We start from the raw sequence: 20206 nt of genomic DNA, 5'->3' as shown, positions 1-20206 counted from the left end.
GCCTCAGTTTCCGTAACCATGAAGGAGACCCTTGGCAATCTGAGCTTGCTGGGAAAGGGCTGGGCCCCATGTAAATATTTCTAAAACACCTCTCTCCCCTCCCCGCTCAGATCAGGAGTCTGGGGGAGAGGCAGAGAGGCTCCCTTTCTCTAAGCCAGTCCTCACCTGCCTAAGAAGATATGAGGGAGACCCAGGAGATCCTGGGAGAGGGAGGAACCCAGAGGGAAGGGACATTCTTTTCTTGTCGCAATCCTGGGAGCTCCCTGGAGGAGGAGACCCGATCAGCCTGCAATCTTGGTGCGTCCCAGGAGGAGAAAGCGGCTTCCTCTATACTGTACCCTCCTCCATAGAACCCCCTTCTCAGCCCTGGAAGTCCTTGGTCACAGCCGAGGCGCCGAGAGCACTTGCTCTGCCCAGATCTGCGCGAGTCTGGCGCCCGCGCTCTGAACGGCGTCGCTGCCCAGCCCCCTTCCCCGGGAGGTGGGAGCGGCCACCCAGGGCCCCGTGGCTACCCTTGTAAGGAGGCGAGGCCCAAGGACACCCGAGACGCCCTGTTATAATTAACCAGGACACGTGGCGAATCCCCCTCCAACACCTGCCCCCGAACCCCCCCCCATACCCAGCGCCTCGGGTCTCGGCCTTTGCGGGGGAGGAGACAGCAAAGCACCCTCTAAAAATAACTCCTTTCCCGGCGGCCGAGACCCTCCCTGTCCCCCGCACAGCGGAAATCTCCCAGTGGCACCGAGGGGGCGAGGGCTAAGTCGGGGGGAGGGTGACCACCGCCTCCCACCCTTGCCCTGAGTTTGAATCTCTCCAACTCAGCCAGCCTCAGTTTCCCCTCCACTCAGTCCCTAGGACCAAGGGGCGCCCAAGCGCGGGTTTCTGGGGTTAGACCGCCCTCCATTGCAATTGGTCCTTCTCCCGGCCTCTGCCTCCTCCTGCTCACGGGGTACCTGCTCCTCCTGGAGCCACACCTTGGTTCCCCGAGGTGCCGCTGGGACTCAGGTAGGGGTGAGGGCCCAGGGGGCACAGGAGGAGCCGAGGGCCACAGGAGGGGCTGGTGGCTGAAGGAGACTCAGGGGCCAGGGGGCGGTGGCTTCTACGTGCTTGGGACGTTCCCAGCCACCGTCCCATGTTCCCGGCGGGGGGCCAGCTGTCCCCACCGCCAGCCCGACTCAGCACTTGGTCAGGGTATCAGCTTGGTGGGGGGGCGTGAGCCCAGCCCCTGGGGCGGCTCAGCCCATACAAGGCCATGGGGCTGGGCGCAAAGCATGCCTGGGTTCAGGGTGGGCATGGTGCCCGAGCAGGGAGGTGAGAGGCTCAGCTGCCCTCCAGAACTCCTCCCTGGGGACAGCCCCTCCCAGCCAATAGCACAGCCTAGGTCCCCCTATATAAGGCCACGGCTTCGGGCCCTTCCTTTGGGTCAGTGTCACCTCCAGGATACAGACAGCCCCCCTTCAGCCCAGCCCAGCCAGGTACTGCACAGGGCGGGAATCTGGGTGGGGGCCAGAGTAGGGGATTTCTGTGGGTGCTAGAGGCTGTCTTGGCTTGGGAAAGGGCCTGTGGGTCACCCCTTGCCCCACCAACATCCTCCTATACAAAGGCAGGTCGGTGCATGGGAAGGTTGACCCTGTGTGTCTGGGAGGCCCCTCCATCTGTGAGGCCGCCCGAACCCCCCACTGGGAACTGTGATTTCTGCGGCACAAGTCTTGGGTTATGGGGAGGGATCCCAGAGATGAAAGGGGTCCTGACAGCTGCCAACTGTCACCCCCTGCAAGGGGCTGTTGAGCCAGGCCTGCGTTCATTACAGTTTGTCGCCAACACTGGCGCCACAAGCCGTGGGAGGTGTGTCTGTCGCCTAGCAGAGTCTGCAAAAGCAGGTGTCGAAGGCTTTCTTTGCGTTTGCTACCGTGTGGGTCCCTGTGACCTTGTATCTGACTTGGTAGCGGACACATGAGTGCCTCTATCCTGGGCGTGTCCTTGAGTTTGGAAGTGTGACTGTGTGACTCAGTTTACAGTATGATCTGGGGAGTCTGCGGTGGTGGGGGTGTGTGGCTCTGGGGCTTTCTGCTTATGTCTCTTGTGGGGGGGGGGTCACCCACCTTGCCTCAGTGCCCTCTCCTGGGGTGTCCCTGGCAGGGATTAGGGGGGCATCCTCTGAAGGAAGGGGGTCTGGGCTGCCATCCCAGGATGTCCTTGAGCCCCGAGGCCTGGACCCGTGTCCTCCCAGCCACCCTGGCCCACCTGCCTTGGGCCTGCTGACTTGGTGCAAGCCGAGCCCTGGAATGTGGGGGTGGGGCGGGGCAGCAGCTGGGGGTGGGGTGGCAGGCAGTTGCCAGATTCTAAAAATAACCACCCTAGACAGCAGCACCCAAGGTCTTTGGCGGGTCCCTGTTCCTCTTCCCTGGCTTCAGCTCACCGTGGTCCCAATCTCCCTCCCACAATCCCATCTGCTTCCCATCCCCGTCTCCCACCGCCGCTGGAGGCCCTTCTCCTTTCTGGGTCCCTTCTCCTTTCTGGGTCCAGTGAATAAAATAATAATAACAATAGGACCTGGTGCAGTGGCTCACACGCATAATCCCAGCATTTTGGGAGGCCGATGCTGGAGGATCACTTGAGGCCAGGAGTCCCAGACCAGCCTGGGCAACATAGTGAGACCCCATCTCTACAAAAAAGTAGTAATAACAATAATAGCAGCCGCCAGGGTTCCAGGCTCCAACTCCATGCCAGGGCCTGTGCTCAGCCAACCTCATGGCCAAGCTCAGAGGATCCTGGCAATCCTATGGGGCAGGCTCAGTTCACAGGAGACAGAGGTCCAGAGAGGCATAGTGACTGGCCTGGGGTCACACAGCAGGGAAATGGCATAGGTGGGATTTGAACCTGCCTCTGACGACCCAGAGGCTGAGCTTTTCTTCCCTGCTGAGCCCTGTGAGAGAACTGTCAGCAGGCAGAGGTGGGGGCAGCCACCCAGCCCTCCCCCGACCCAGCCCTTTGTCTTTGGATTGATAATCCAAGAACCTGCTCACATACTCCCAGCAGCACCCTCACCTCCACCTTCTCACCAGCTCCTCACACTAACCTTTAAAATAACAGCAGGCCAGGTGCTGTGACTCATGCCTGTAATCTCAGCACTTTGGGAGGCAGAGGTGGGCGGATCACTTGAGGTCAGGAGTTCAAGACCAGCATGGCCAACATGGCAAAACCCCATCTCTACTAAAAATACCAAAAAAAAAAAAAAAAAAATAGCCAGGTGTGGCACACGCCTGTAGTTGCAGCTACTCAGGAGGCTGAAGCAGGATAATTGCTTGAACCTGGGAGGTGGAGGTTGCAGTGAATTGAGATTGCGCCACTGCACTCTAGCCTGGGCAACAGAGCGAGACTCTGTCTCAAACATAATAATAATAATAATAATAATAGCAGCTAAGTGAAATAATGCTTATTGTGTACCAGGCACTGTTGCGAGAGCTACACCTGCATTCACACATTTAATCCTTTCAACACTCCCATGCGGCGATTGCTGTTAGGATCCTCATTTTCTACATGAGTAAATTGAGGCACAGAGAGGTTAAGCAACTTGCCCCCAGCCACACAGCTGGTTGTAAGTAGCAGAGCTGGGAATCAAACCCTGGGCCTATTCCAGAACCTACACACTTACCCACACATAATATTTTTCCAGCCTCCGGGTGGGGCCCGTTTTCCACCTGGGGAAATTGAGTTTCCAGCAAGAATGACTAGTCCAGGCTCACCCAACTGGGATATGGCAGAGCCAGGCCCTTGATCTAAGACTCCGGATGCCTTCCTGCTGAGACGCAGGGGCTCAGAGAGAGGATTTCTCTTGCTCCAAGTCACACAGCCTGCCTGACCCCAACGCCTCTCCCGGTTCTCTTGCTGCTGTCTGCAAGACGCGAGCTAGGCGGGGAACAGTGGCTCACGCCTGTAATCCCAGCACTTTGGGAGGCCAAGGCGGGTGGATCACTTGAGGCCAGGAGTTTGAGACCAGCCTGGCCAACCAGTAGAGATGGTGAAACCCCATCTCTACTAAAAATACAAAAAAATTAGCCAGGCATGGTGGTGTGTGCCTGTAATCCCAGCTACTCAGGAGGCTGAGACAGGAGAATCACTTGAACCTGGGAGGTGGAGGTTGCAGTGAGCCAAGGTCTCGGCACTGCACTCCAACCTGGGTAACAGAGTGAGACTCCATCTCAAAAAAAAGAAGAAAACGCCGGGTGCAGTGGATCACGCCTGTAATCCCAGCACTTTGGGAGGCCAAGGCGGGTGGATCACGAGGTCAGGAGATCAAGACCATCCTGGCCAACATGGTGAAACTCCGTCTCTACTAAAAATGCAAAAAATTAGCCGGGTGTGGTGGCGGGCGCCTGTAGTCCCAGCTACTCGGGAGGCTGAGGTGGGAGAATGGTGTGAACCCAGGAGGTGAAGCTTGCAGTGAGCCAAGATCGCGCCACTGCACTCCAGCCTGGGTGACAGAGCAACACTCCGTCTCAAAAAAAAAAAGAAGAAGAAAAAAGATGTGAGCTAATCTTCAATCTTCCCCTCCTGCCCTGCCCATCAGGTCTCCTACACCGCCACCATGCCGTTCGGTAACACCCACAACAAGTTCAAGCTGAATTACAAGCCTGAGGAGGAGTACCCTGACCTCAGCAAACATAACAACCACATGGCCAAGGTACTGACCCTTGAACTCTACAAGAAGCTGCGGGACAAGGAGACTCCATCTGGCTTCACCGTAGACGATGTCATCCAGACAGGAGTGGACAACCCAGGTGAGCCTCCCCGGTGGAGCACTGAAGGGGCTACATGGGGGCTCTGGAGGCTGCCGGCCATGCCCCAATCCCACCTCCCTTGAAGTGGGGGGGGCCTCAGTTTTCTCATCTGTAAAATGGGGCTGTTGTGGGAATCAATGCATTAATAAACATAAAGGCTTGGGACAGTGCGAGGTACGCAGCAAACCACGCAATAAACATGCACAAGAATAATGTGAGATCCCCAAGGAGGTCGGTTCACCTCCCGAACCTCAGTCTCCTCATCTGAAAAATGGGCGCCCACGTTGTGAAAACACAAGTCAATGGCTGTGCAGTGCTTAGAGTGGCGCCTGGCACCAAGTGAGTGCTCAAGCTCTGACAGGGGGGCCAGGTGCAGTGGCTCATGCCTGTAATCCCAGCACTTTGGGAGGCCCAGGTGGGAGAATCACTTGAGGCCAGGAGTTTGAGACCAGCCTGGGCAACATAGCAAGACCCTGTCTCTACAAAAAATACAAAAAAATTAGCCAAGTGTGGTGATGAGGGCTTGTGGTCCAAGCTACTCAGGAGGCTGCGCTGGGAGGATCGCTTGAGCCTGGGAGGTGCAGGTTGCAGTAAGCCGAGATCGCGCCACTGTACTCCAGCCACAGAGTGAGACCCTGTCTCAAAAAAAAAAAAGAATCTGACAGGGGATGTTATTAATGTTATGGTTGTTTCTCAAAGGACATTGCAAGGCGAAGAGAGCTGGGAGTGGAGAGGAGGCTCTAGTGCCCCTCACGTCCAGCTCGCTGTGTGATGCCGGGGAGAGGCCCCTCTCTCCTGGCCCCTGTTTTTCCACTGGGAAATAAGAGGGTCTTTCAAGTCTCTTACCCTCCTCAGCCACCGTGGTAGGTGGTAGCCTGAGATCCTAACATTTCAGGCTAAGATGTCATGACTTTGGGTGCTAATGTTTCTGAGGTGCTGATGTTTTTAGCACCATGTACCCTCTGAAGCTCCCCCTTCTCCTTTGACCCCACCCCCAGCATTCTTTCTTCTCTCCTACCTTCACCTCTCCCAGCCTTCCTAGCCTTCCTTCCCTCCCAGTTCCCACCAGTCCTCAGTTCAGTCTTTTTTTTTTTTTTTTGGAGACAGAGTCTTGCTCTGTCACCCAGGCTGGAGTGCAGTGGTGTGATCTTGGCTCACTGCAACCTCCACCCCCTTGGTTCAAGCAATTCTCATGCGTCAGCCTCCCGAGTAGCTGGGATTACAGGCGTATGCCCCATACCCAGCTAATTTTTGTATTTTTAGTAGAGATGGGGTTTCACCCTGTTGGCCAGGCTGGTCTCAAACTCCTGACCTCAAGAGATCCACCCGCCTCACCCTCCCAAAGTGCTGGGATTGCAGGCGTGAGCCACTGCGTCCAACCCTTATTATTGTCAATTCCCACCCAGAGGTATTGAATGTACCCGCCCCCATCCTGACACACACATGTCCACACAGTCTCCACTGAGCCCACGAGCCCAGGCCCTGTTTGCTGGGGACAAGCAGCTCTGACCTCACCCCCACCCCTCCAGGTCACCCCTTCATCATGACCGTGGGCTGCGTGGCTGGTGATGAGGAATCCTATGAAGTTTTCAAGGAACTCTTTGACCCCATCATCTCGGATCGCCATGGGGGCTACAAACCCACTGACAAGCACAAGACTGACCTCAACCATGAAAACCTCAAGGTCGGTGTCTGCACAGGAGGGGAGGGCCGAGGGGTGAGGAGGAGACAGATCACAGGAGAGATGGGAGGAGACAGAGAAATACAATGACAGAGAGAGACACAGAGGTGTGGAGAAGCAGAGAAATGGAAAGAGAGAGGGACATTGGGAGGCCGAGGCGAGCATATCACTTGAGGTCAGGAGTTCAAGACCAGCCTGGCCAACATGGCAAAACTCTGTCTTAAAAAAAAAAAAAAAAAAAAAGGGCTGGGCGCGGCGGTGGCTCACGCCTGTAATCCCAGCACTTTGGGAGGCCAAGGCGGGCAGATCACCTTAGATTGAGAGTTTGAGACCAGCCTGACCAACATGGAGAAATCTCGTCTCTACTAAAGATACAGAATTAGTTGGGTGTGGTGGCGCATGCCTGTAATCCCAGCTACGTGGGAGGCTGAGGCAGGAGAATCGCTTGAACCTGGGAGGCAGAGGTTGTGGTGAGCAGAGATCGTGCCATTGCACTCCAGCCTGGGCAACAAGGGTGAAACTCGGTCTCAAAAAAAAACCCAAAAAACAAAAAACAAAAAATAAATTAGCTGGGCATGGTGGCGCGTGCCTGTAATCCCAGCTACTCAGGAGGTGGAGGCAGGAAAATCTCTTGAACCCAGGAGACGGAGGCTGCAGTGAGCTGAGATCGTTCCACTGCACTCCAGCCTGGGTGACACAGCAAGATTCTATCTCAGAAAAAAAAAAAAAAAGGAAAGAGAGAGGGACAGAGAGACACAGAGACAGACAGCCAAGGAGACAGAGAGACAAAGGAGAGGGAGAGGGAGAAGAAAGGCACAAAAGCATATAGAAAAGGAAGAGGCATAGCCGGGCACAGTGGCTCACCCTTGTAATCCTAACACTTTGGGAGGCTGAGGTGGGCGGATCATGAGGTCAGGAGTTCGAGACCAGCCTGACCAACATGGTGAAACCCAGTCTCTACTAAAAATACAAAAATTAGCTAGGCATGCTAGTGTTCACCTATAATCCTAGCTACTCAGCCTGGGCGACAGAGCGAGACTCTGCCTAAAAAAAAAAGGGGGGGAGAGGCAGAGATACAGAGGGAAACAGAAGGGAGCATCAGAGAAGGCAGGAGAGACAGGGAGAGAGAGATACACGCAGTTGCAGTCAGACACAGACAAGGAGAGTGGGAGAAAGGGAGACGGGAAGAGAAACAGAAATGGGCAGAAAGTCTGGGTGCAGTGGCTATACCTGTAATCCCAGCACTTAGGGAGGCTGAGGTGTGAGGATCACTTGAGGCCAGGAGAGTTCACGACCAGCTTGGGCAACATAGCAAGAACCCATCTCTGCCAAAAAAAAAAAAGAAAAAAAAAAAGCCTACAAATTTAACTAGGCATGGCGGCTCATGCCTGTAATCCCACCGTGTTGGGAGGCTGAGGCAGGAGGACTGCTTGAGCCCAGGAATTTGAGACCAGCCTAGGCAATATAGTGACACCCTGTCTCTATTTTTTTTTTTTTTTTGAGACAATCTCACTCTGTCACCCAGGTTGGAGTGCAGTGGCTCGATCTCAGCTCACGGAAACCCCTGATCCCCAGGTTCAAGTGATTCTCATGCCTCAGCCTCCTGAGTAGCTGGGATTACAGGCGCACACCACCACGCCCAGCTAATTTTTGTATTTTTAATAGAAATGGGGTTTCACCATGTTGGCCAAGCTGGTTTCGAACTCCTGACCTCAGGTGATTGGCTCACCTTGGCTTCCCGAAGTGTTGGAATTACAGGTGTGAGCCACCGCGCCCAGCCCCTGTCTCTATTTATAAAAAATTTATTTTAAGTTAGCCGAACATGGTGGCACATACCTGTTAGTCCCAGCTACTTGGGAGGCTGAGGCAGGGGAATTGCTTGAGCCCAGGAGTTTGAGGTTGCAGTGAGCTATGATGGCACCACTGCACTCCAGCCTGGGCAACAGAGAGACCCTGTCTTGGAAAAAAAAAAAAAAGGAAAAGAAATATACGAAGATGAGGAGAGAGAGGTATAAAGAAAAACAGAGATAGGAGAGGGGAGACAGAGAAGGGAGAGACAGAGCCCAGGTACGGGTGGCGGGGAGAGGCTCAGCACACCCAATCAGTGAGGACGCAGAGGGCAAAGGAAGCAACAGGGAGACTGACGGGAGCATCTGGGGGAGACCTGGGCTTGCTGGAGAGGGCGGAGGATCTGCCTGGTCCTGATCTCCCACCCGCCCTCCAGGGTGGAGACGACCTGGACCCCAACTACGTGCTCAGCAGCCGCGTCCGCACTGGCCGCAGCATCAAGGGCTACACGCTGCCCCCGCACTGCTCCCGTGGCGAGCGCCGGGCGGTGGAGAAGCTCTCCGTGGAAGGTGAGCGCCCCTACCCCGTCCACTGCTGGAGTCACCCAGCCCCGGCTCTGTTCCTCCATGGGCAGGTCCTCGAGTCTCTTTGGGCCCCAGCTTTCCAAAGTAGGGGAAGAGCTTGGTAAATCGTGGGGGCTTGGGGAGTGGTGCTGGCTGTCAGCATTACCTGCTGTGTTGGAGATCCAGGGATGCTGTCCAGACTCGACGGCCCCTGAGAAGACCTACGCAGACACCTGGCTGCCCCCAGCGTCCTGCCATCCGTTCATCCAGCACACATTTCCAGGGGTTCTTGCCCTGTGTGGGGAGATGGGGGTCCCTCACTGTTCTCACAGAGTGTTCAGCTGGTGGGGAGACGAGAGGAAATACAGAAACCCACAGATGAACAAGATAATTCAAAAGTGCCATGAAGCCAAGACATGGGTATGGTGGAGAATGACTGAGGGGAGCCACATCAGAAAGGAGGAGTTGAGACCGGGCACAGTGGCTCCCACAGCAGTGTGGGAGGCCTAGGAGGGAGGATCGCTTGAGCCCAGGAGTTCAAGACCAGACTGGGCAATATAGCAAGACCCTGTCTCTACAAAAAATATAAAAATGAGCCAGGAGTGGTGGCACACACCTGTCATCCCAGCTACTCAGGAGACTGAGGTGGGAGGATCACTTGAGCCCGGGAGGTTGAGGCTGCAGTGAATCATGATTGTGCCACTGCACTCCAGCCAGGGTGACAGAGCGAGAACCTGCCTCAAAAACAAATAAAACGAGGCCAGGCACAGTGGCTCACACTTGTAATCCCAGCACTTTGGGAGGCCGAGGCAGGTAGATCACCTGAGGTCAGGAGTTCAAGACCAGCCTGGCCAACATGGTGAAACCCCATCTCTACTAAAAATACAAAATTTAGCCAGGTATGGTGGCATGTGCCTGTAATCCCAGCTACTTGGGAGGCTGAGGCAGGAGAATCACTTGAACCCAGGAGGCGGAGGTTGCAGTGAGCCGAGATCATGCCACTGCACTCCAGCCTGGGCGACAGAGTGAAACTCCGTCTCAAAAAAAAAAAAAAAAAAAAAAGAAAGAAAAAAAGAAAGAACTTATTTCAAGACAAGAAGTCAATAATAAATGTTGTAAAATAATAGGAAGTGCTGGTTTTGAGTACTTATTACCTTTGTTTTAAATATAATGTATTTAGGCTGGGCATGGGGTGGCTCACGCCTGTAATTCCAGCACTTTGGGAGTCTCAGGTGGAAGGATTGCTTGAGTCCGGGAGTTTGAGACCAGACTGGGCAACATGATGAAACCCCATCTCCAAAAAATACAAAAATTAGCCGGGTGTGGTGGTGTGCACTTGTGGTCCCAGCTACTTGGGAGGCTGAGGTGGGAGGACTGCTTGAGCCTGGAAGGTCAAGGCTGCAGTGAGCTGAGATCACACCACTGTACTCTAGCTTGGGTGACAGAAGGAGACTAGTCTCAAAAATAAATAAATAAAAATAAAAAATTTTAAAAATAATTTATTTAAATATAAAGTTTGCATATTTAATCTTAACTATGTATAACATGGTATGTGATATGTAGCACAGTATATATTACAGGCATACCTCAGAAATATTGTGGGTTTGGCTCCAGACCACAGCAATGAAGCAATTAGCACAATAAAGCGAGCCATGCAAATTGGTTTCCCAGTGCATATAAAAGTTACATTTGGCCAGGCAAGGTGGCTCATACCTGTAATCCCAGCATTTTGGGAAGCTGAGGCAGGTGGATGATTTGAGGTCAGGAGTTTGAGACCAGCCTGGCCAACATGGTAAAACCCCATCTCTACTAAAAATACAAAAATCAGCTGGGTCTGGTGGCACACACCTGTAATCCCAGCTACTTGGGAGGCTGAGACAGGAGAATCGCTTGAACCTGGGAGGCAGAGGTTGCAGTGACCTGAGATCATGCCACTGCACTACAGCCTGGGGGACAGAGTGTGACTCCATCTCAAAAAAAAAAGTTATGTTTATCCTATACTGTAGTCTGTTAAGTGCACAACAGCATTATGTCTAGAAAAAAAAAAAGTACATACCTTAATTTTAAAATCCTGCTAAAAATGCTGTGATCATTTGAGGACTCAGCAAGTCGGAATCTTTTTGTTGTATAGGGCCTTGCCTTGATGTTGATGGGCTGCTGACTGATCAGAGCAATTGTCGTTCAAGGTTGAGATGGCTGCTGCAATTCCTTCCTTCCTTCCTTCCTTCCTTCCTTTCCTTTCCTTTCTTTTCTTCCTCCCTTCCTTCCCTTCCTTCCCTCCCTCCCTTCCTTCCCTCCCTTCCTTCCCTCCCTCCCTTCCTTCCCTCCCTCCCTTCCTTCCCTTCCCTTCCCTTTTCTTCCCCTTCCTTCCTTCTTTCTTTCCTTCCTCCCTCCCTCCCTCCCTTCCTTCCTTTTCTCTCCCTCTCTCTCTCTCTTTTCCAGACAGGGTCTTGTTCTGTTGCCCAGCTGGAATGCAGTGGTGCAATCATGACTTACCATAACTTCCAACTCCTGGGCTTAAGTGATCCTCCCATGTTGGTCTCCCAAAGTGCTGGCATTACAGGTGTGAGCCACAGCACCTGGCCAGCAGTAATAGTTTGAAAAGAATCTCTTTTTTCAGATGGAGCCACACTCTTGTCGCCCAGGCTGGAGTGCAGTGGTGCAATCTTGGCTTACTGTCACCTCTGCCTCCTGGTTCAAGCAATTCTCGTGTCTCAGCCACCCAAGTAGCTGAGACCACTGGCATGCACCACCATGCCTAGCTAATTTTTGTATTTTTAGTAGAGTCGGGGTTTCGCCATCTTGGCCAGGCTGGTCTCAAACTCCTGATCTCAGGTGATCTGTCCGCCTCAGCCTCCCAAACCACTGGGATTACAGGCATGAGCCACCGCACCTGGCCTATGAAGCTTTTGATTTAAAGTGAAAAATGTTGACTCTTCCTTTCACTTGAACACCTCGAGGCCATTGTAGGGTTATTAATTGAATTGGTCTGATTTCAAAATCACGTGTCTCAGGGAATATGGAGGCTCAAGGAGATGGGGAGAGATGAGGGAACGGCTGGTCAGTGGTGCAGTCAGAGCACACACATTTATCCATTAAGTTCACCCTTTTATATGGGCAAGGTCGGTGGCACCCCCCCAAAATTAAAACAGTAACATCAGAGATCACTGATCACAGATTGCCATGACATATAATAATAATGAGAAAGTCTGCAGTACTGTGAGAATTACCCACATGTGACACAGAGACACGAAGTGGCACATGCTGTAGGAAAAATGGCTCCAATAGACCTGCTGGACAAAGGGTTGCCACAAACCTCCAATTTGTAAAAAACACAGTATCTGCAAAATGCAATAAAATGAGGTATGTCTGTGTATTACATGAATATGTATAAGATATATAAATATTATATATTTATTGTACATATGCACAAATATAAATTTATTATACACATATTTATATATATATGAATATACAAATAAACACACAATTTTTTTTTTTTTAAGACAGAATCTCACTCTGTCACCCAGGCTGGAGTGCAGTGGTGAAATCTCAGCTCACTGCAACCTCCACCTCTTGGGTTCAAGTGATTCTCGTGCCTCAGCCTCCAGGGTAGCTGGGATTACAGGTGTGTGCCACCATGGCCGACTAATTTTTGTATTTTTAGTGGAGACGGGGTTTCACCCTGTTGGACAGGCTGGTCTCGAAATCCTGACCTCAAGTGATCTGCCTGTCTTGGCCTCCCAAAGTGCTGGGATTATAGGCATGAGCCACTGCGCCCAGCCTACAATTTTTTTTTTTTTTAAAGATGGGGGTCTTGGGCCGGGCGCCCAAGTGGAGAAACCCCGTCTCTACCAAAAATACAAAATTAGCTGGGCGTGGTGGCGCATGCCTGTAATCCCAGGTACTTGAGAGGCTGAGGCAAGAGATTCGCTTGAACCCGGGAGACGGACATGGCAGCGAGCCGAGATCGCGCCATTGCACTCCAGCCTGGGCAACAAGAGCAAAACTCCGTCTCATTAAAAAAAAAAAAAAAAAAAAAAAAAAAAAAAGATGGGGGTCTTGCTATGTTAACCAGGCTGGACTCGAACTCCTGGGCTTAAGTGATCCTCCTGCCTCAGCCTCCCCAGTATCTACGACTAAAGGCTCATGCCAGTGCACCTGGCTACCATTCTAGTTTATAATAATTTTTACTAATGGCCTCTCAAAGTCCTGAGACTTCAGCCATCTGTCTTGCCAGCCATTAGGAGCAGGCACCAGCACACTGTGGCCTGCAGGTGGATTGGATGTGAGGGTCCCTCGGGGGAAGGGGTGGGTCTGTTTTCTAGATTGAGCACATGGGGTGGCCATTCCTGGGGGCCTGGACAGATGGCAGGAACAGATTTTGGGGAGCCGTCACGAGTGTGGGTTTAGACACAGGGTTCAGGTGCCTTTAGGATATCCAGGGGGCCAAGGCCCAGGCCCATTAGGAGCAGCAGCAGGGGGAACCCTGGGCCTCCACGCCCTGGTTGAAGTGGGACAGGCTGCCGACCACTCCCTCGTGTGTCCCCATAGCTCTCAACAGCCTGACGGGAGAGTTCAAAGGGAAGTACTACCCTCTGAAGAGCATGACGGAGAAGGAGCAGCAGCAGCTCATCGATGACCACTTCCTGTTCGACAAGCCCGTGTCCCCGCTGCTGCTGGCCTCAGGCATGGCCCGCGACTGGCCCGACGCCCGTGGCATCTGGTGAGGCCCCTCCCCGCCCCCTGGCTTCCTCTTCCCCCAGCCTCCTCCAGTCCTGCAACGGCCCTCCTCACTCCTCCACCAAAACCAAGGCCATATACATAATTATGATCTTCTAAATGCCACGGAAGATGATCTTGCCCTCCGCCCCTGCCTATCCTGTGGTCTGTGTGTCAGATTTTGGGAAATCTGGACCGGAGAAGCGGTAGTTAAAAACTTAGACTTGGCCGGGCACGGTGGCTCACGCCTGTAATCCCTGCACTTTGCGAGGCCAAGGCGGGCGGATCACTTGAGGTCAGGAGTTTGAGACCAGCCTGGCCAACACGGTGTCTACTAAAAATGACAAAAATTTAGCTGGGCGTAGTGGCAGGCGCCTGTAGTCCCAGCTACTTGGGAAGATGATGCAGGAGAATCGCTTGAACCCAGGTGGTGGAGGTTGCAGTGAGCCGAGATCGTGCCACTGCTCTCCAGCCTGGGCGACAGATCCAGACTCTGTCTCAAAAAAAAAAAAAAAAGAAAGAACTTAGACTTGGCCGAGCGCAGTGGCTCACGCCTGTAATCCCAGCACTTTGGGAGGCTGCAGCAGGAAGGTCCCTTGCGCCCAGGAGTTCTAGACCAGCCTGGGCAACATAGGGAGACCACGTCGCTACAAAAATTAAAAAAAAAAAAAAAAAAAACTGGGTGCGGTGGCTCACACCTGTAATCCCAGCACTTTGGGAGGCCAAGGTGGGCGGATCATGAGGTCAAGAGATTGAGACCATCCTGGCTAACACGGTGAAACCCCGTCTCTACTAAAACTACAAAAAAAAAAAAAAAAAAATTAGCCCGGCGTGGTGGCAGGCACCTGTAGTCCCAGCTACTCGGGAGGCTGAGGCAGGAGAATGGCCTGAACCCAAGAGGCGGAGCTTGCAGTGAGCCGAGATCGTGCCACTGCACTCCAACCTGGGCGACAGGAGACTCCATCTCAAAAAAAAAAAAAAAAAGCCAGGCGTGATGGCGTATACCTGTGGTCCCAGCTACTCGAGAGGCTGAGGATCAGTTGGGCCCAGGGGATTGAGGTTACTGTGAATCGTGACCGAGGTACTGCACTCCAGTTACCCGTCTCAAAAATAAGAACTCAGACTTGAACCATACTCCCTAGGTTCAAATCCCAGCTCTACCATTTACTAGCTTTACTAGCTTTGTGACCTTGGGCAACTTATTTTATTTTTCTCTACCCCAGTTTCCCAGCTATAGGATAGGGATCACAATAATTTGTAGTTTCTGTTGTTCTTGTGAGGATTAAATGAGTTAATTTATGTAAAGTATTAAAAGCAGTGCCTGGGCCAGGCGTGGTGCCTCACGCCTGTAATCCCAGCACTTTGGGGGGCCAAGGCGGGTGGATCACGAGGCCAGGAGATGGAGACCATCCTGGCTAACATGGTGAAACACCGTCTCTACTAAATATACAAAAAATTAGCCGGGCTTGGTGGCAGGCACCTGTAGTCCCACCTACTCGTGAGGCTGAGGCAGGAGAATGGTGTGAACCCGGGAGGTGGAGCTTGCAGTGAGCCGAGATCGTGTCACTGCACTCCAGCCTGGGCGACACAGCGAGACTCTGTCTCAAAAAAAAAAAAAAAAAAAAAAAAAGCAGTGCCTGGTATACACTAGGTGTTCAGTACATCTTGGTTATTCGTCTTATCTTTATTATAAACTATTATTGCTAGACTTGTTTTGACTCTTTGAATCCCTGATTCAGATAGTCAAAGATTTAGAGAACCTAGGTTTCAATCGATGAAGGGAGCCTGGGTGCTAAGATATACAGATGGGATGATTCTAAGATTTCAAGATTTTAAATATTTTTAGGTTTTAAGATTCCACTCATTTCAAATTCTGTGATTCCATAATTTGAAGCATTTCCGGATTTATTTATTTATTTACTTATTTTGAGATGGACTGTCACTCTGAGGCCCAGGCTGGAGTGCAGTGGGTTGATCTCGACTCACTGAAACCTCCTCCCGGGTTCAAACGATCCTCTCACCCTCCGCCTCCTTAGTAGCTAGGACTACAGGCATGTGCCACTGTGCCCAGCTAGTTTTCGTATTTTTGGTAGAGACAGGGTTCTGCCATGTTGCTCAGGCTGGTCTCGAACTCTTCACCTTAAGTGATCCGCCCACCTCAGCCTCCCAAAGTGCTGGGATTACAAGCGTGAGCCACCATGCCTGCCCTCAGGTTTTTTTTGTTTTTTTTTTTGAGACAGGGTCTTGCTCTGTTGCCCAGGCTGGGGCGCAGTGATGGGATCATAGCTCACTGCAGCCTGGACCTTCCAAGGTCAAGTGATCCTCCCACCTCAGCCTCCCCAGTGGCTTGGACTACAGGCATGTGTCCCACCATGCCTGCTAATTTTTTAAATTTTGTAGATATGTGGGTCTTGCCATGTTGCCCAGGGTGGTCTTGAACTCCTGGGCTCAAGCAATCCTCCGGCCTCGGCCTCCTAAAGTGCTGGGATTACAGGCGTGAGCCACCACACCCAGCCATTTCCAGATCTTAATATTTTATGTTCTTTTTTTTTTTTTTTTGAGATGGAGTCTCGCTCTGTCGCCCAGGCTGGAGTGCAGTGGCGCGATCTTGACTCACTGCAAGCTCCACCTCCCGGGTTCTCGCCATTCTCTTGCCTCAGCCTCCTGAGTAGCTGGGACTACAGGCGCCCGCCACCATGCCCAGCTATTTTTTTTGTATTTTTTAGTAGAGACAGGGTTTCGACCTGTTAGCCAGAATGGTCTCAATCTCCTGACCTTGTGATCCGCCCGCCTCGGCCTCCCAAAGTGCTGGGATTACAGGCGTGAGCCACCGCACCCGGCCTTAATATTTTATGTTCTAATCCTGCTTCTGAGATGCTAGGATTGGGAGCTAACACACTACGATGGGAAGATTTTCTGGTCCTGAGACCAGATGTAGGATTTCCAAGTGTTATCAATTCTGATCCCAAGCTTCTGTTTGTCAAACATCCTGAGATCCCAAGGATCTATAATAATACTGTTCAAAGACTTAAGTCCCTAAAAGTCCTTGATCCCAGGATTCAACGTTTTGCAGATCCTGTGACGTTAGAGTCTACAGGTTTAAGCTTCTGCGTTTTGAGGAGGCAGGTGCCACCCACCTCCACCCCTCAGGCCCTCTTCCCCCATCGGTGGGCAGATGTTTTGGGGGAGGGCTGAGAATGGGGTTCCCGCGGGGCTGACACCTTGGCCTCTTGCTGCGGCACCTTACTCTAGGCACAATGACAACAAGAGCTTCCTGGTGTGGGTGAACGAGGAGGATCACCTCCGGGTCATCTCCATGGAGAAGGGGGGCAACATGAAGGAGGTTTTCCGCCGCTTCTGCGTAGGGCTGCAGAAGGTGGGTGTCTGCCCTTAGCTGCTGACTTCTGACTTCACCTTGAACGCCCCACCTGCTTTCCGAGGCCCCGCCCCTTCCCCCATACTAAGCCCTGCCCCACCCATTTTCCAGGGCCCTGCCCCCCGGACCTGGCTCCACCCCATGCCAAACCCCGCCCCTCAAAACCAGCCCCACCCGCTTTTCAGGGCCCCGCCCCTGGACCCAGCTCCACCCTATGCCCAAGCCCCGCCCTTAAGGATCCGCCTTCAGGCCCGGAGCGGTGGCTCACGCCTGTAATCCCAGCACTTTGGGAGGCTGAGGAGGGTCAGGAGTTCAAGACCAGCCTGGCCAACATGGTGAAACCCCGTCTCTATACTAAAAAAAAAAAAAAAAAAAAAAAAATTAGCCAGGTGTAGTGGCGCGCGCCTGTAGTCCCAGCTACTTGGGAGGCTGAGGCAGGAGAATCGCTTGAACCTGGGAGGCAGAGGTTGCAGTGAGACGAGATCACGCCATTGCACTCCAGCCTGGATAACACAATGAGACTCTGAAAAAAAAAAAAAAAACCCGCCTTCAAAGCGTTCTTAGTCCCCGCCCCTCAAAATCCTGCTTTGGTCACCATTGTCTAGCCAGTACCCTCGGAATCTCCTACCTCCCTGTTCCCCTCAGAATCCCACCTCCACCACGTTCCCACGCCCTTTCCCTCCGGACCCTGTCCATGTTGCGGGTGCATTTGGGGGTGCCTGCTGGCGCTGACCCCTGGTCCTTTCCCTCAACCTCAGATCGAGGAGATCTTTAAGAAAGCTGGCCACCCCTTCATGTGGAACCAGCACCTGGGCTACGTGCTCACCTGCCCATCCAACCTGGGCACTGGGCTGCGTGGAGGCGTGCACGTGAAGCTGGCGCACCTGAGCAAGCACCCCAAGTTCGAGGAGATCCTTACCCGCCTGCGCCTGCAGAAGAGGGGTACAGGTACGGCTCCCACATCCTTTGCACCACGACGGATGGGGAGGGCCCTTTGCAGGGATGGAAGGAGAGGTGCGACATCCCTGCGAGTTCTGGGGATCCGGCAAGGGCTGACCCTCTGTGAGCTTGCATTTCTTCCTCTGTAAAATGGGTGTCAATATGCCTATGTGATAGGAGTCAGTATAGGATTTTCATGATTATATGATATGCGTTGCACGTGCCCTTGGGACCTCCCTCGGGGCCTCAGTTTCCCCATTTATAAAGCGAGGAGTGGTCAGGATTCGACCCTAGGCCGCCTGGCTCCAGAACCCACTCTCTTACCCACTATACTATATTTTCATGTTTGATAATTGAGTGGCGTGGTACCCTATCTAAAGCCAGAGACTCGTGAGCCCACGAATAAACAGGCATTACCTGTGTGCAGGTAACCTGTTACACAGTAGGCACTCACTACATGCGGCTGTTGCATTTGGCACGGGGGCCACGTCTCAGCCCCTCTGCACCTTCGCTGCCTCTTCACGCCCCTGTCCCTTGCTCCCACAGGTGGCGTGGACACAGCTGCCGTGGGCTCAGTATTTGACGTGTCCAACGCTGATCGGCTGGGCTCGTCCGAAGTAGAACAGGTGCAGCTGGTGGTGGATGGTGTGAAGCTCATGGTGGAAATGGAGAAGAAGTTGGAGAAAGGCCAGTCCATCGACGACATGATCCCTGCCCAGAAGTAGGCGCCTGCCCACCTGCCACCGACTGCTGGAACCCAGCCAATGGGAGGGCCTGGCCCACCAGAGTCCTGCTCCCTCACTCCTTGCCCCGCCCCCTGTCCCAGAGTCCCACCTGGGGGCTCTCTCCACCTTTCTCAGAGTTCCAGTTTCAACCAGAGTTCCAACCAATGGGCTCCATCCTCTGGATTCTGGCCAATGAAATATCTCCCTGGCAGGGTCCTCTTCTTTTCCTAGAGCTCCACCCCAACCAGGAGCTCTAGTTAATGGAGAGCTCCCAGCACACTCGGAGCTTGCGCTTTGTCTCCACGCAAAGCGATAAATAAAAGCAATGGTGGCCTTAGCTTTGTGCGATAGTTATTGAGGGAGGACGTGCAATTGGCCACTGTGTGGTCTCGGAGTGGTTTGTCCTGTCTAGGCATGTACTAAACATGTCTTATCCCGGGTCTAAAATGAGGCAAAGTTAGGTCACAGAATCTAGTCCAAAAATTAGAAGGCTCTATGGGGAATCTGGGACCCAGAGAGACACTGAGCCCAGTGTCACTCACCCAAAGCATGGGCCCTTTCCAACTTTGGCTTTGAATTAGTCATGCTCAGATCTCAAACTCGAGGTCCACGCTGGGGAGGAACGCAGCCAAACGAAATGTCTGAAACTTGAATTTAGCCCAACGGTCTCCAGTTTTGAGACCTCCCATGCAGCTCTTCACATCTACCTATATTCTGCTTCTCACTGACCTCCTTCTGTCCCGTCTGACTTCATCCCTCTGTAGCTGCTGCCAGTCCCTTACTTTGCTCAAGCACCTGTCATGGCTCCCCATTTCTCCTAGAAAGCCTTTCTGTTATTTGCAACTCAAGGCCACGCTGAAATGCATACCATTTGCTGGAGGCTCACGTTTCCAATTCTTTCCCCATTACTCCTCTGATTCTTTCGCACCTTACACCCTCCAATTCCCACCTCAATGTCTTTGACCAAGCTGTTTCCCTCTCCAATCTGGAACTTGCGTCTGAGCATCCCCATGAAGTCTTTAGGGATAGGCCTTTTGGAGAACTCAGTCCCAGGAAGGAACAGGAAAGAGGCGTGGTAGAGCAATTGGTGGAGGGAGAAGAAGAGTTAATAAAAGTCAAGCAGTATCTGAACATGCATTGGGTGTTGGACACGTCAATCACCTCCACCCAGCCAAACAGGCCAATGTCTCCATTAACAAGGACACAGTGGGTGGGCCCCAAAAGACAGACGTTTTGGGGGGGGGGGTGGGGAAAGTGAGGTGGGAGTAAATGGAAGACCCGACAGAGCCCTCAGGAACCTAAGGTACTTTTTCAAACCTCAAGAATCACAGAGATTAAGGGACCTTGTAGTTCAATCTGCCCTCTGTTTTACAGAGAGGAAACTGAGGCCTAGGGAAGTCCCCAAAAGTTCCCAGGGACATTACTAGAAGGAAGGTTAGGAGAGATTCTAAACATCAAGATATGTAGAACCTGTGAGATGCTGTGATGTCCTTTACTGTACTGTCCCCAACTGAAGATCTCAGCTCCACACCAGAGGCTACACACACCACACACGCCAGTGGGGACCTTCTGAGCCAGCCAAAGCCACAGTCCAGACACTTGTCAGTTACCATGTCCTGCCCATTTTGCCT

General features: G+C 52.7%; 1 protein-coding gene across 1 annotated transcript; it reads left to right on the top strand.

Moving 5' to 3' along the window:
* Window positions 1-1419: 1419 nt before the first annotated feature.
* Window positions 1420-18912, top strand: CKM (creatine kinase, M-type). The gene is made up of 8 exons (XM_054463668.2): window positions 1420-1475; window positions 4571-4781; window positions 6311-6465; window positions 8687-8819; window positions 13368-13539; window positions 16788-16911; window positions 17670-17859; window positions 18397-18912. Exons 2-8 carry the CDS (start codon window positions 4589-4591, stop codon window positions 18573-18575), a joined length of 1146 nt encoding a protein of 381 aa, XP_054319643.1. The 5' UTR covers window positions 1420-1475; window positions 4571-4588; the 3' UTR covers window positions 18576-18912.
* The last annotated feature ends 1294 nt before the right edge of the window (window positions 18913-20206 follow it).

This window comes from Pongo pygmaeus, chromosome 20 (assembly GCF_028885625.2).
Source record: "Pongo pygmaeus isolate AG05252 chromosome 20, NHGRI_mPonPyg2-v2.0_pri, whole genome shotgun sequence".
Taxonomy (NCBI): Eukaryota; Metazoa; Chordata; class Mammalia; order Primates; family Hominidae; genus Pongo; species Pongo pygmaeus.
Note: the sequence above shows the minus strand (reverse complement) of the source record. Positions and strands in the feature narration are given on the sequence as shown.

Bases quoted from the DNA above. Each gene is read 5' to 3' on its own strand.
- CKM (XM_054463668.2), top strand. From the start codon at position 4,589: ATGCCGTTCGGTAACACCCACAACAAGTTCAAGCTGAATTACAAGCCT. The intron at 4,782-6,310 runs GTGAGCCTCCCC...CCACCCCTCCAG, and splicing joins GACAGGAGTGGACAACCCAG to GTCACCCCTTCATCATGACC. The intron at 17,860-18,396 runs GTACGGCTCCCA...TTGCTCCCACAG, and splicing joins CCTGCAGAAGAGGGGTACAG to GTGGCGTGGACACAGCTGCC.